This window comes from Littorina saxatilis, linkage group LG3 (assembly GCF_037325665.1).
Source record: "Littorina saxatilis isolate snail1 linkage group LG3, US_GU_Lsax_2.0, whole genome shotgun sequence".
Lineage (NCBI taxonomy): Eukaryota > Metazoa > Mollusca > Gastropoda > Littorinimorpha > Littorinidae > Littorina > Littorina saxatilis.
In genome coordinates, this window is record NC_090247.1 from 73,962,410 (window position 1) to 73,978,871 (window position 16,462).

General features: G+C 41.8%; 1 protein-coding gene across 2 annotated transcripts in view; it reads right to left on the bottom strand.

Moving 5' to 3' along the window:
• LOC138963233 (midasin-like) overlaps positions 1-16,462 on the bottom strand; it is a 221,192-nt gene that overhangs the window by 17,438 nt on the left and 187,292 nt on the right. For both annotated transcript variants that reach the window (XM_070335290.1, XM_070335291.1), the window contains exons 69-76: positions 12,727-13,186; positions 11,892-12,149; positions 10,912-11,049; positions 10,392-10,524; positions 2,514-2,653; positions 1,964-2,149; positions 1,362-1,494; positions 534-730 (exon numbers count right to left, since the gene is read on the bottom strand). In XM_070335290.1, coding sequence (XP_070191391.1) covers positions 534-730; positions 1,362-1,494; positions 1,964-2,149; positions 2,514-2,653; positions 10,392-10,524; positions 10,912-11,049; positions 11,892-12,149; positions 12,727-13,186 — 1,645 coding nt within the window. The remainder of the gene's footprint in view (positions 1-533; positions 731-1,361; positions 1,495-1,963; positions 2,150-2,513; positions 2,654-10,391; positions 10,525-10,911; positions 11,050-11,891; positions 12,150-12,726; positions 13,187-16,462) is intronic.

Below are 16,462 nucleotides of genomic sequence, written 5' to 3' on the forward strand. Positions count from 1 at the left end.
ACAAGACTCAAGATTATTACTGTCCTTATAAAAACAAGAAAAATTGCCTCGCAGTGTTTTCAGACATAAAATACATCACACTTACACTAAAAAGCACTCAAACACACACTAACTCAGAATTAGGAATTGCACCAAAAAGCATCAGAAAATTCCTAAACAGAAACTCACAGGACACACACGCATGCATGCACGCACACACACACAACATGCTAAGCATCATACTGCCTCTGTTTTTTCAAGGCTAGTCGCTGGTGAAGTAGACGTCTAGCCACCACAGACTTTACATTGCAGCCCGACCCTATCACAAACAGCTCTCCACATATCACCGGTGTGTTTTCTACTGACGAACCAGAAACCTAGAGCTAATGTCAATAGCTCAAGCTCAAGGCAGGGAGACAACTCCGTCAATCCAGAGCAGCTGCAGTGCAAGGGAGACTACTGCGTCTCACCTGTCAAAGAGGGAAAGGGTGAGAGCAATAGGAATTTAGGTAGAGTGGGTGCATAATTATGCTGACGCAACATCAAATTCTCACCATTTTCATCTCTTGGTCCTCATTCTCCTGTTCGCCCGTCTCGTTTTCATCTTTCTTTTCATCGTCCTTTTGCTCTTTGTTTTCATCTTTTGCCTCTTCTTCATCGTTGTGTTCCTCTCCTTCCTTCTCTGGCCCCTCCTCTGTGATGTCAGGTACCTCCGTGTTCTCTTCTTCCCCTTCACCTGGTGGACGTTCACCTGAGACACAATTACACAAAGGAGGTACTGATTATTATCTGTCATGCTGAAAATCTACAGCCCCCCCTCCTGCTTAAAAACCTGATTACATCATCTGTTTAATTTTGAACAACCTTGTACTACAACTTGGTTTCATTTTCCTAGCTTATTTTCTGGGTCATTTTAATACGTATGAGACAGAGCGCTATTCTATGAGACAGAGCGATTCTATGAGACAGAGCGCTATTCTATGAGACAGAGCGATTCTATGAGACAGAGCGCTATTCTATGAGACAGAGCGATTCTATGAGACAGAGCGCTATTCTATGAGACAGAGCGATTCTATGAGACAGAGCGCTATTCTATGAGACAGAGCGCTATTCTATGAGACAGAGCGCTATTCTATGAGACAGAGCGCTATTCTATGAGACAGAGCGATTCTATGAGACAGAGCGCTATTCTAAGATGTGAGAAACAAAGAGAAATAAGAAAGTTGCTTGCTCATTTCAATGCCAGACTGGTTCTGCATGACTCCTCTCACTTACTTTATGTTGCACATGTCATACGCATTCACAGCGCTTTCTTCCCTTTGTTTATCACATGATTTTCTGGGCGTTTTTGTTCCTTTTGCAATAAAAGTGCACAACTTTACCTCCTGTATCCTCCTCCTCTCCCTCTTCATCCAGATCCAGGTTGAGGTCCTCGGGCAGGTCCACGTTTTCTGGCTCCTCTGGCTTCTCCTCTTCCCCGTGGTGTGGGTCAACCCTGTTGTCGTCATACTCTGACTGAAACACATCACACCACAATATGGAGTCAACGATCATACTAAAAAATCATTTCAAACAGACCTGATTAACTGGTGTTAACTTCCCTGTTGTCGTCATACTCAGACTGGAACACAAAGCACCACAAACTAGAGTCAACGATTGGAAATAGGTACACACTTACGAAAAGACAGATCATACAAAACGACCAGGGGGAACAGTCAAGGTGATTATTACCTGAACAAGATCCTAGCGTCGAAACAGATGTAAACTGTAACTTCCTTGCTTTTCCACTGAAACACTGAGGCAAGTTGCATAGGTAGGGTTGCGTCAGTGTTTCTATGGAAACAAGGGAAAGCAACTCTTCCAAAACCCATAAAAACCTGAGTTATTTCTGAACGTCGTCAATCATACACAAGCGTTTGTTTGTTTCTTTGTTTGTTTGCTTAACGCCCAGCCGACCACAAAGGGCCATCATACACAAGCGTACCTCATCAAAGTCTTGCACATCTTGAGGCACGGGGTCTTCGTTGTTGTCCACCTCTTCCTCCTCCTCATTCTTCTTGTCATCACCCTTGTCCTTGTCATCGTCATCGCCACTCTGTAAGTCTTCCTTTGCCGCCAGCTCTTTCTCTCCCTGTGGGCCCGAGCCTGGCCCGTCCTCCTCCTTCTGCTCCTGTAGACACAACACACATGTTTAGCACATGTTAACCCTTCCACTGCCTGTATTAATACATCAAAGGCACATTGTAAGTGGTCCATTCAGGCAAATACAAGTAATGCTTTGTATACAATATTTCCTAGCATTAAACAGGTTAAGTTCATAGTAAACATCTCCAGGATTGGGAGAAAAAATCACATGCATGCAAGAAATGAGAGAGTAGGTAGTAAAAAACCATCGCTAAAATTGCCCCCTCTACGTTAAAACATTTAGTCAAAACTTGACTAAATGTAAAAAGGAAGGAAAAACATCATTTTTTTGTTTTAAGACTCATTCCTTTGTAAGACCTGATTTTTTTTAAGGTTTTTGGAGGTCTTACCTTATCGTCTGCTTCATCTTCCCCATCACTGCCCCACATCTGATCGTCCAGTTTGTCAGAGTCCGGGCCATCCACGTCTCCCATCTGTTTCTCTGGGTCTTCCTCTTCTTTGTCGTCGTTGTCCTCGTCCTCCTCGCCTTCTGTCACCACAAAGCATACAACACACATTAACTATGAATATGTCAAATACTACAACACACTGCACACTTCACACTGCACACTGCACACTGCACACTTCACACTGCACACTTCACACTGCACACTGCACACTGCACAATTCACACTGCACACTTCACACATGAGCTTTCATTGAAGGAGCTGACTTCCTCTTCCTTTTGCAGAAACATCTCTAGGCCTTAGCATGTCTTTCTGGATCAAGTGCTGTTGTAAAAAGAAAGAACTTGCCAGCAGATTTCAAATCCTCAAATTGCTGGCACTTTATAGGGAGACAACTTGCATGCAAGTCTCAGGTTGACAAAATGCTCAATTTGACCGGAAATAGCAATTGGCCCACAGTTTTCAAGTCCTAAAAATGCTGGCATGTTACAGGGTTGGAATACAGGTGTCAATTCCTCTAATACCTGGTGATTTAAAGGAAGACAATTTGCCTACAGATACCAATTCCTCTAATAGCTGGTGTTCAAAAGGGAAACAATTTGATGTTTTAAAGGGAGACAACTTGCTCACAGGTATTATTTCCTCTAATAGCTGTTTTGAAGGGAGCCAACTTGCTTGCACGTTTCAAGTTCTGTAAGAGCTGAAGTTTTAAAGGGAGACAACTTGCCCACAGGTATCAATTCCTCCAATAGCTTAAGTTTTAAAGGAAGACAACTTGCCCATAGATATCAATTCCTCTTTTGACTGAAATCTTAAAGGGAGACAATTTGCCCGCAGTATCAATCTCCTCTAATACCTGGTGTTTTAAAGAGAGACAATTTGTCCCCGCAAGTTTCAATTCCTCCAATAACTGAAGTTTTAAAGGGAGACAACATGCCCACAGGTATCAATTCCTCTAAAAGCTGGTGTTTAAAAGGGAAACAATTTGGTGTTTTAAAGGGAGACAACTTGCCAGCAATATCAATTTCTTGTAATAGCTGGTGTTATAAAGGGAGACAATTTGCCAGCAGGTTTCAATTCATCCAATAGCTAGTTTTATAGGTAGACAACTTTTTTTTTCCTTTTCTTTACACCTGTTCCTTTGTCCCATTGTGCTCTCACACCGCTCCGTTCCTGCACTCCCTGCAATCACTGCTCCAACCACCTCTGAATTTCGTTCCGCTGCCAGACTTGTCGATTTTACAGACGCTCCAGGGGGGGGATGTCGGGTCGCTGCGGTAGGCTACCCTCGGAAGATGACACTGCACTTCTGCTGAGTCACTTCGACGGTGTTCAGTAGTGGGTCTGTCTCGAGCTAAAGGACGCAGCCCCTACAAACGACATTGACTTTAAGTCGCGGAGCCAGACTGAGCGAGCGTCCCCTCCAGAGAGCAGAGAGCAGACCGCCACCACGTCTCTCCGTCGACCCCCCAGAACGTCACACGTTGAAGACTGACAGCAGAACTACTATTCAGGGAAGGATCGAACAGGAACACTGAGACCAAGGTCACCATGAGAGCTCCGGGCATGAAGGGCCACAAGAGCAAAGACAATTTATATTTTGGATGATTAATGAGATGAGGATGATTATGATGATGCTTTGGATTTCCAATTTGGTTTTTGAGACTACGTGACAGGGCAGCACTCTACGCTTACTGTCATAATATATCCTGGCGTCAACCAGGCCCGAGAACTGCCGCACCTGCGGTGTTGGTCAGGTATGGGTGTTTTTCAAAAATGTACGAAAAACGTGTCTTTGATTTTTAAATTAATTCAGAAAGAAACATGTGCTATCTATCTTACTATAATTCATATTTGTTTGTACAAAAATGAATAGACAACAACATGAACATTCATTAAAGTACATTCTTGACACTTGAAAGTTAGTTTTGCATGGTTTAAACATGTAGGGGTATCTAAAAATGCCTGTCTTTTTGAAGGCACTCAAAACTTCCACCACCTCTACAAAGAAGAAAAAAAATTGTAGACCATTAAAAAAATATCCAAAAAATTGCTTACGGGAGCACATTTGGATTATTGCAACAGATTTTGATTGTAAGGTTGACCCAGACTCTGAATGTGGACTTAAACTCTCAAAAATGAGTGTCTCTCACTTTTTTGTCAGTGGTGTTACCAGAACAGTTAAACAGACCTAAACAATGAGTACTCCAGTTTTTTGAAACCATTTTGGGCTTGTAGTTATCCCCCATCCTTCAGCAGCTTCCTGCAGCGGGAACAGCTAAGCGAGTTTGATCGCTTGTGTATGGTGGACCCGACAAGTGTAGAAAGGTAAGATGTTTTTTTTAACGAATCAGTTGTGTTACTGTGTGTCTCTAGCGATCTGAAGGAATTTACATTCTTCTGTTACTTTTTTATTGTTTCATGTAAGGATCAAAACTACTGGAACACATGTTTGTTCAGAATGCATGGCCTGGGGAGTGATCATTATTTTCTCAAATGAATTCTATCAGTCGTGTTACTTTCAGTCGTGTTACCTTTAGCCTGGTAACACTACTGACGAAGAGGTAACACGACTGATCTTAGATTCTTTCCTGGTTTTATTTTCATTCTTCTGCCTGCCACATACTTCTTTTGCGTGTATAATTGTTGATTATACGTGTGTCCCTGTGGGGAGGCAGAGAGAGAGTGAAAGAGGAGGGGGTTGGGGTTGGTGTGTAGGGGTGTGCCAGAGAGAGAATGCAAGACTTTTTACGGGATCATTTCTTATAAAAAGACAACTCTGTTATGATTATCAAATATTACTGTTTTTCAGGTAATCTTATGTCATGGCTCTTTCTGCTGCGGAAATACCCAATGCACAAACGTATCCTGTTGTTGTGAGAGCAGATGGTGATTGTCTACGAGCATGTGGCAGTGTCTACGCTTTTGGCCATGATCAGCGACCAGCAGAACTTAGAGCCCGCATTGTCCATGAACACGCGTGTCATTCTGAATACTATTATAAATTTTATGTGGGCGCCCAGTCATATGGGCATACAAGGCAACGAAGCTGCTGACAAGGCAGCAAAGGATGCTCCGGAGATGGCGGTTCCACCTCTTCCTGAGCAATTTGTTTTTTTCACCGACCTTCGTCGGAAGACCCTTTTTTACAGTTTAAAACTCTGGCAAGACCGTTGGTCCACCTGCAAGGAAAATAAACTGTATAAGATACACCCTGAGCTATCAAAGCCCTTTCCTTTGTTGGCTGCAAGTAGAAAAGACGAAAGTGTTCTGGCTAGGCTACACACACTGGTCACACTTATACAACGCATGTCCATCTGCTTAAAAGAGAAAAGGCACCATGGTGCCACGCCTGTGATAATAGTTTTTCTGTGAGCCATTTTCTCACGGAGTGCGCTGATCTGTATGATCTACGAGTGAAGTATTTTGACACTTCTAGCTTGAAACATATTTTTACAAAGGTCAGCTCTGCAGCTCTCTTTGGATTTTTAAAGGAGTCCTTGACATGTAGGGTTTCAATATTGCTGTTATGTTACCTTCGGGTGACGTTCCTAATTTTGTTTAGTAACATTGGTTTATTTTAAATATTTGTAATGTTAAACTTGTGGGGTCCTGATTTGGCCGATATGGTCCGCTGGACCCAAAAAGCAACAACTAACTAACTAACTATTCTGAATACTACTTGAAAGAAGAAAACCTGAGGAAATGCTTCGAGACCAGCAAATAACGCAGAGGACACATCATCAAGAGCTTTGCAATGTATTCTGACGAATACCTTCCTGGAATGTCCCTGGACGAGAACACCGTAAAACGAATATAGGAAGCGGAAGTGATGAAGATAATAAAGCAAAAAACATTCATGGGTATATATGTTACAGTTAATCTGTTAAACCAGGGAATACGTGTATTAACTAGGTAATACATGAATTAACTGACGGAAAAAACAGTTAATTCATGTATTACCTAAAATAGTTTAGTTAATACACGTATTCCCTGGTTTCACAGATTAACTGTAACATATATATATATATATATATGGACGTCTGCACGTGTTGACATGAACACGACGCACTGGATCCCAAACCACTTCACACCGGGTCTACCATATTCACCAACTGCTGACTGCACTCCTAATCAAGTTCCTGAGTAGTTGAATGTGCTAGAGTCCAGCTAGGTCACTGTACTGTTCGTGCCAGAACGTTGGGGATTCCACTGCTGATCTGTTTCAGAACGTTTTATTGTTTGTCGAAACATCTAAAGGCAATTTGGTGTCAGTGGTGTTACCATGCCTGTAATGTTACTGTTTAAAAAAACTGTGCAGCTTTAGTTATTTTAAAGATAATCCTGTTTATGCTTTGTCTTCGCCGTTTGAGGAAAAGAATTGTATTTCTGTCAAACAGTAAGTAAACACTGCTGATCGTTTTTGTACGTGTAACTTTTGTCGAAACCAGCCAAGGCAATTTGGTCTCAGTGCTGTTACCATCTGTCAGTAATTTTGCTGTTAGAATCAATAATGTTACAGTGCAAAATGTTTGCAGTACATTTCTGTAGTAATGCTGAAAATAAATAAGATTTTGTTCTTTCCTTGAATCATATAAAATTGCGATTTTGCTAGGCCTGTGCAAATTCACGGCGCTATCATTACAGTTTATGTTGTGACAAGTTTGCATTTTTTTTGGGTCAAATTGTGGAGTTAGGCTTAAAAGGTGGAAATAAAGTAAAAATGTCTTACTATAAGCAAATTGTTTGTTCCATTTAATTAACTTTACGTTTAAAGTTAAAATCAGTTCATCAATCAAAGTTAGCTAAGGATGGTCAGTTGTGTTATGAGACGTCAGTCATGTTACTCAGTCGTGTTACTCACATGTCATTGGTGTTACTGAGGCTTCTGAATGCAGAATTTCCAGGAAGATATCATTCTTTTCAGTCTGTTTATCTTTTGCTCAATGCTCTCATAATACTTGATTTGAGAAAAATACAATTGCAAGAAATGTACAAGTTTCAAGCTGCTGGCAATGTTTGACAATTTTCAAAAATGATTTTTATTCATTTGAGTGACAATTTCTTTAATTTGTATCGCTTTCTTTCACTTTAAGGTATATATTTTTCTTCAGAAAGTGAAAAGTGTATTGTTTTTGTCATACTGGAGGCAAAATAGTCATCTGTCAACATTTCTTTCAACCTAAAAAAAAATTAAAGAAAGAGTAACACGACTGACCACTGCAACAAAATATTTTGTGTTTATTTATTTTTTTGGCAAAACCATTCTTTATTAAGAGTACATATCTTATGTTAACATGGCACTGGGTGTGCTGAATAATGTCAACGCATTTGTTAAGAGTTTGGAATAAATTCACTTTTAACCATTCACTAGTCTCATTTTTCAGTCTTTTTTGAAAAACACCCGTATACAGAACCTCAGCACCCTCAAAGTCGCATTCGTTAAGTGAATGACACTCGGCTGTGTGATCCCAGCCTTCCCATAGCACTTCCACTCTGGGTAGGAGCCGACCGTAGCCCGAAAAACCCACATGACCCTGATGGGATTCGAACCCACGACCTCCCGGCCCGCAGCCCGATGCGCTAACCACTGCGCTACGGGGGCCGGTAAAGGGAGACAACTTGCCCACATGTATCAATTCCTATAATAGCTGGTGTTCTAAAGGGAGACAATTTGCCCGCAGGTTTCAATTCCTCCAGTAGCTGATGTTTTAAAGGGAGACAACTTGCCCACATGTAACTATTCCGTAGCTGGTGTTATAAAGGGGGGCAATTTGCCCGCAGGAATCAATTCCTCTAAAAGCTGTAAAGGGACACAGCTTGCCCTCATTTTTCTATTCCTACAAAAGCTGACGTTTTAAATGGAGTCAACTAGCCTGCAGCTTTCAATTCCTCCAATAGCAAAGGGCGAAAACTTGCCTTCCTCCAGGTGGCGTTTTAACGGGCGACAACCAGCCTACAGGTTTCAATGGATGTGATATCTTAACAAGAAAAACAAGAGGCGAAGCCTTCAAGGCTCACGTAAGAAATCGACAAACAGTAACACAAACTCAATCACTCCGTCACACACACACACACACACACACACACACACACGGCACACACACACACACACACACACACACAACACACACACACACACACACACACAGTAAGCATAGGTGAAACTGTGCAAGAAAGCGAGACCCTGGATCTGCCAAGTAGTCTCGGCCCGCTCACAATAACAATGACCGAGACTTTCAGTAATTCCTTTGCGTGACGTCTAACCCTCTTACGTCATAATGTGACGTCTTCAAATAGTTTCTATCACACACGTCGAACACTTTTGACCGAGACTGACGTAATCCATAGACTCGGAAATGTTAAAGTTTCTATCACACACACACACACACACACACACACACACACACGCACAGACAGACAAAGTTTATCATCGCATAGGCTACACTTACGTGAGCCAAAAACAAGACAACTTGCCACCAGGTTTCAATTCTTTTTGCTGAAATTTTAAAGGGAGACAATTTGCCCGCAGATATCAATTCCTGTGATTGCTGAAGTTGTAAAGGGAGACAACCTGCCTGCAGGTATTCCTCCAATAGCTGTAAAGGGAGACGACTTGCCTTAATGTTTCAATTCCTACAAAAGCTGGCATTTTAAATGGAGACAAATAGCCTGCAGGTTTCAATTCCTCCAATAGCAGCCGTTTAGAGGGCAAGAACTTGCCCTTATTTTTTAATTCCTCCAGGTGGCGTTTTAAAAGGCGACAACTTACCTGCAGGTTTGAATTCCTCTAGTAGCTCTAAAGGGAGATAACTTGTCAACAGGTTTCTATACCTCAAAAAGCTGGGGTTTCAAAGGGAGACAACTTGCATGCAGGTTTCAATTCCTCAAGTAGCTAAGTTTTAAAGAGAGACAACTTGCCCACATTTCAAATAGCTGGTGTTTTAAAGGGAAACAACTACCGTGCAGGGTTCAATTCCTCTAAAAGCTGTAAAGGGAGATAACTTGTTTGCAGGTTTCAAAACCTCCAATAGCTGGTGTTTTAAAGGGAGAAAACTAGCCCACTATTCCTCTAAATAGCTAAAAAGGGAGAAAACTTGCCCACAGGTTTCAATTCCTCTGTTGTTTGAAAGGGAGACTATTTATCCACAAGTTTCAAGCCCTCAAAATAATGGTATTTGTAAAGTGAGACAACTTGCCAGCAGGTTTGAAGTCATTGAAGTCTTCAAAATGCTTGTATTTTAGAAGGGACACTACTTGCACGCATTTTTTTCTTCTCCAAAGAACCCAAATGGTGCAATTTTGCCTATTCAGTTTTTTGGCCTCCCCCATTTATTTTTTTCGGCGGACACTTGCTTTTACGGCGGAATAAAACAAATTCGGCGGACTTTTGCTTTTCGGCTGACAATTTCCATGCCTGTGTATTTTTAAACAGACACAACTTGCCAGCAGGTTTAAATTGGTCAAATACTGGTATTATAAAGGGAGACAACTCGCTAGCAGGTTTAGTCTTCAAAAAGTATTTTAAAGAAAGACAACTTGCTAACAGTTTCCAAGTTCTAAAATTACTGTTATTTTCAAGGCACACAACTTGCTAAGCCAGTCTTAAGTTTTCAAAATACTGATATTTTACAGGGAGACAACTTGCCGCAGGTTTTAAGTCCTTCCATTAAAAGGCATTGAAGTACTGTGTGTGTGTTTTTGTTTGTTATCTTTAATGATTTGCTAGAAAGTTTTATTCCTGAAAATACTGGAATTTTACAACTTGTCCGCAGGTTTAAAGTTTTTAAAATGCTTGCGTTCTAAAGGGAGACAACTTACCAACAGGCTCCAGGTCCTGTGGCTTGGCCTCAAAATCGTCTGACATTTCTATTGCGTTGTCCTCGGGGGCAATGTCTGGCTGCTGGTCCCCCCCTTCCTCCTTCTCCTCATCTTGTTTACGAGTTTCATCCAGCTGCACAAAGTAGCCACAAAATGAAACCAATTAGTATCAGAGCAAAATCAATCAAATTTGTTACTTCAAGCATGAGTAATTACAATGGTGGTGCCTAAAACAGATGCAACACTACAACATTATGAACATTAGATATGTATTTACTAACTAATAAAATTATTATCGACTAAACACCTCGCTGCATAAATGATATGCTTATAACTCGGATGAGTAAAACGAAATGATGTACTAACCAAAAAATGTCAGCTGCACATGTCACATTTTGTTTACCTTTCTGTGTGTGCGCACACACACACACACACACACACACACACACACACACACACACACACACACACACACTCTCGGTTAGCAATTTACCTGATCTTCACTCGGTTAGCAATTTACCTGATCTTCAGACTCGATTTGTTCACTGACGTCCTTTGCCCCCTCCCCCTCACCGACACCCCCACCCTCAATGTCGACAAAGTCAGTGGCGCCCTCTCCTCCTGCGTCGTCACTGTACTCAGCCGGCAGACAGAAACCCTGCACATGAGATAAATAAAGGGGTGAATAATATGTATCTTCTGCAAAGCATCGGCTGAAATTTTATTTTGCAGAGATGTACATGTTGAGCCGAAGGCCTTGTTTGCTGCTCTCACCCCAACCCAACCTCCCCCCCCTCCCCCCCCCCTCCCCCCCAAACTCCTGGCCTTCTCCCTCTTATGCAAAAGAGATTTAGGAGATACAATTCCCTTGTCATATCCCAACTTATCCTTGTAATTTCTAACTTGCAACAAAGATGAATCCTGAGCCCAAGTTTGAACTTTAGAAATACTCGGCTTATCACTGTTGCTTGGATGCGTGACAATGCATGGCACCAAAGCCACCACTGCTAAAGACCAACACATTATTATAGCATTCTTTGGTGAGACAGACAAGTACAGAATTCACCGTGTCCATCAGCTTCTAAATGCAAAATTCTCACCTGACAGAGAGACAGTATGCAACTTGAAATGACTGGAGAATCACAGGATACAAGGCAGAACTTGTGAAAACACTACATAGATATAGTTTCACGGTGGGACTGAACAATGTCATGAAGCCTGAAGAGTTTTAAGGGTGTTCTGGTGGCCCCCAGACGCTGAAGGATTTGCATAATTAACAACCAAAAAAACCATCACCACAGACATTACAAATCCGGATTTCCGGAATATACCGGAAGAATCCCACCCATGTAGTTTGTTGCAATATTTCTCTACTTTGAGTTTGATGTAAAAGTTTACTATCACATACATTCTCTACAAAGATACACACACACACTAACATGCACAGATCGTGCATGCACCCACACAAACACACGGACAGACCGACACAACACTCCTTACCTTCAAGGCAAGCTGTGTGAAGACAGCCAGCATGACTGACAGCATTTTGCCCAGCGTGCGATGCAAGGCCAAGGACTTTGCCACGTGGTTCTCCATGATCTCACCATACAGACTCAGCAGGGGCTTGCTGTGAAGCAGCAGTCTCGCACACACTGACACTTGGCTTGCTGCCGACAGGCTCTTCTGGTCAACGCTGGAGGCTGAGGTTTCTGTCTTTTCTTTCAAGTCGTTGCAAAGCTCTTGCAAAGTCTCCGTCATCTGAAACAGAACAGTAGAATGGTTGATAATTACAACACAAACAATGAAAGAGGGAGTTGGGTTCAGACAGAGAAAGAGACAGACAGACAGACAGACAGAGAAAGAGACAGACAGACAGACAGACAGAGACAGACTGAGAGACACAGTGAAAAAAGAGACAGAACAGAAAATAGTAAAAACAAATGGCTTGACACAAGGACAACAGTGAAGTATAGCATTTATATCATCATTAAATGTTACAATGATAACATTGCACAAGAAATCACACCTAGAGTATACTTTGCCTTGACAATGGGCGGTTCTGGTGAGGTTATGCCCCTTCTTTCTTTCGGCTGGTAACAGGCGGAACCTCGCGGCAAGATCACAAGAAAAAACGTGCATTGGTCCCAAATAGCATGTCGCTTTGGTAACAGTTCATGTGTAAGTTGTGCATTTTATACGGTAAAAAGACAATGGTAACAGGCGGAACCTCACGGCAAGATCACAGGAGTTGTCTCGCGTTATCACCCCAGAAGCGCTCATTCATAAAACAATTTAGGGAAAACTTTAATAACCTGGCAGTCACATTAAGACTCACCTGCTCAGAGTGAAGGAACGACACATGCCTCCCAAGCTGTTCAGTCAAAAGCATCAGATGCTTCTCCTTCAAACCATCCTCCCCTTCCTCATCATCTTGTTCGTTCGTCTTCTCTGTGTCCTTCTTTCTCTCCTGCTCCTGGCTCTTGACCAACTTCTGCACAGTGAGCAAGGCCGACTCCACCAGCTGTTCCACTTTCCCTGCAAACTTGTCAACCTCTGTCTGCACTTCACCGGAGAAGCAAAGTTCTTTGCTCAGTTTCAGTGGTACGAGTTTGTGCAGTTTGTTTCTCCATGTCGCGTAGTCGTTGTGCAGTTTGTGGATGGAGGACGAGAGGAAGGTGATGGTGGTGGTCAAGCAGTTGTCGTTGCCGTTGTCCAAGGTGTCGGCCATTTCCCTCAGTCCTTGCTGAATGGTTGACAGTTGTGTCACAGTGTTGGTGAGGGTGCCCACATCTTTGCTGGAAAGGTAATGAGAGTCACTGTCAGTTTCATCTTTGCCCTTAGCTTTCAACAATACCCGCAGGCAGCTTGAAGTGATCAACTATGTGCACCTCAGAAAAAAAGGAAGAAAAAAAAATGTCAACCTAACAAAGGAATCTGCGTTAATCACTGTTGCTTGGATGCGTGACAATGCATGGCACCAAATCCACCACTGCTAAAGACCAACACATTGTTATAGCATTCTTTGGTGAGACAGACAAGCATAGAATTCACTGTGTCCATCAGCTTCTGAATGCAAAAGTCTCCCCTAGCAAAGGCACGAACCATAACTTGAGTACCCTGCAGACCCATAGCAGAACATTAAACAAACAACCAAGTGCTATTTACAACAACAAAGAAAATCAACTGACAAAGCAGGTTTGCAGGGAAAAGACATCAATCAGTATGGCACAAATATAAGCAGCAAGTCAAGTAATACCAACCTAACAAATGATTCATTGTTAATTAGTGTTGCTTGGATGCGTGACAATGCATGGCATCAAAGCCACCATGCACTGCTAAAGACCAACACGTTATTATAGCATTCTTGGTGAGACAGACAAGTAATTGAAATACCTGTGTCCCTTACTGAATGCTAAATTCTTCCCTTCCAAAGACACAAACCATAACTTAAGTAAACTGCAGACCCGAAGCAAAACGCGCGAGAACATTAAACAAACAACCAAGTGCTATTCACAACAACAAAATCTACTAAAAAAGCAATTTCCAGGGACAAGACAGGTCAACAATCAGTACGGCAAACATCCTCATGAGAAGTAGGTCAAATGATATCCAATGATTCTGTATTAATTATTGTTGCTTGGATGCGTGACAATGCATGGCACCAAAGCCACCACTGCTAAAGACCAACACATTATTATAGCATTCTTTGGTGAGACAGACAAGCACTGAAATTACTGTGTCCATCAGCTTCTGAATGCAAAAGTCTCACCTAGCAAAGACATAAACCATAACTTGGGTAAACTGCAGACCCAAAGCAGAACGTGCAAGAACATCAAACAGACAACCAAGTGCTATTTACAATCCACTGACAAAGCAGAGGTTGGCAGGGCCAAGACAGGTCATCAGTCAGTATGGCAAACAGCCTCACGAGTAGCAAGTCAACCGATATTATCCTAACGAATGATTGTGTTAATTAATTAGATTGTTGCTTGGATGCGTGACAGTGCATAGCACAGAAGCTACCACTGCTAAAGACCAACACATTGTTATAGCATTCTTTGGTGAGACAGACAAGTACTGAAATTACTGTGTCCATCAGCTTCTGAATGCAAAAGTCTCCCTTAGTGACAGAGAGACAGTATGTAACTTGAAAAAGCTTGAAAATCACAGAACACAAGGCAGAAACACCTATTTTTTTAAAGCATAGGAGTCAACAGAGCAAGCTGACGAGGAGAGACCAGACATGTCAACAATCAGTAAATGTACCATGAACGTGACATAAGATTAATCAACTCATATATCAAGTCAGCCAAGCACAATATTGTTTTCCAGAAATAACTCGGTCAGTGTTTTTAGCTGTGTGGCAGAGTAAGAGCCCCTTTTACTGAGCCAAGCAAGAAAATCCTAAGACTAACAGAGCTATTTCCAAACATTGTCTATTTTGTTTGCATCTATCGTTGTTGCTTGGATGCGTGAAAGTGCATAGCACAGAAGCTACCACTACTAAAGACCAACACATTACTGTTGCATTCTTTGGTGAGACAGACAAGTATAGAATTCACTGTGTCCATCAGCTTCTGAATGCAAAATTCTCCCCTGGCAAAAACACGAACCATAACTTCAGTAAAATGCAGACCTGAAGCAGACTATGCGAGAACATTAAACAAACAACCAAGTGCTATAAACAACAACAATTGAAAAAGCAGGTTTGCAGGGACAAGACACTAGCTCATCAATCAGTACGGGAAACAGCCTCACGAGTAGCAAGTCAACTGATATTAACTTAACGAATGATTCTGTGTTAATTAGTGTTGCTTGGATGCGTGACAGTTCATAGCACAGAAGCTACCACTGCTAAAGACCAACACATTGTTATAGCATTCTTTGGTGAGACGGACAAGCACTGAAATTACTGTGTCCATCAGCTTCTGAATGCAAAAGTCTTACCCAACCGAGAGACAGTATGTAACTTGAACAAGACCCACAGGACCCAAGGCAGAACTTGTGAAAACACTACACATTCTAACACCTGTTTTTCAAAGCAGAGGAGTCAACAGAGTAAGCAGACTGGCGTTTTAAAGGGAGATAACTTGTCTGCAGGTTCTTCTAATAGCTGTAAAGGGAGATAACATGTCTGCAGGTTTCAAGTCCTCTCATAGCTGATGTTTCAAAGGGAAACAACTTGCCAGCAGGTTTCAAGGCCTAATAGCTAGTCTTGTAAAGGGAGACAACTTGCCCTCATGTTTCAATTTCTACAAAATCTGGTGTTTTAAAGGGAGACAGGTTCGAAGTCCTCTACTAGTAGGTGTTTTAAAATGAGACAACCTGCCCACAGGTTTAAAAGTCCTCTAATAGTGGTGGTTTTTTTAAAGGGAGACAATAACTTGCCCTGTTTTTTTTAAAGGGAGACAACTTGCCCATGTTCTCTAAAGGGAGACAATTTGCAGTTTTTCCCCCAAGTTTTTAAGTTCTCAAAATGCTAGTATTTTTAAAGGGACACAACGTTCCAGCAGACTTCAAGTTTTCAAAATACTGGTATTTTAAAGGGACACTACTTGCACACAGGTTTCAAGTCCTCAAAATACTTTTTTTTAAAGGGAGACAACTTGCAACTTTCCTCTTTCACAACAGAGTTGTTTCAAGAATTCGTCTACTTGCAAGGATAAAACAAAGCAGGAATGTAGAGTTCTCATTACTTGCAGGTCTGTTGCGGTCTAACTAGGAAATGCTCCTATCACAGAATGTTTCAAGTGTAACCAAGTTTTTTTTAATGTCAATCAGTTTTTTCGCTGAAAAGTGCATTCCATGAGAACTGGGAAACCTGACAATCATAATTATCTCTATTGAATGCCTCTTTCAACGAACGTTTTCTAACTGTGTTTATGAATAAGTCAGTGTTGTTTGATTGCGTGACAGTGCGTGGCACCAGATCCACCACTGCTAAAGATCAAAACATTACTGTCGCATTCTTTGGTGAGACAGACAAGTACAGAATTGACTTTATCCATCAGCTTCTGAATGCGTACATGACCTGGGAGTTGGGTGGACTGAAGACTCACAAAAACACCAGA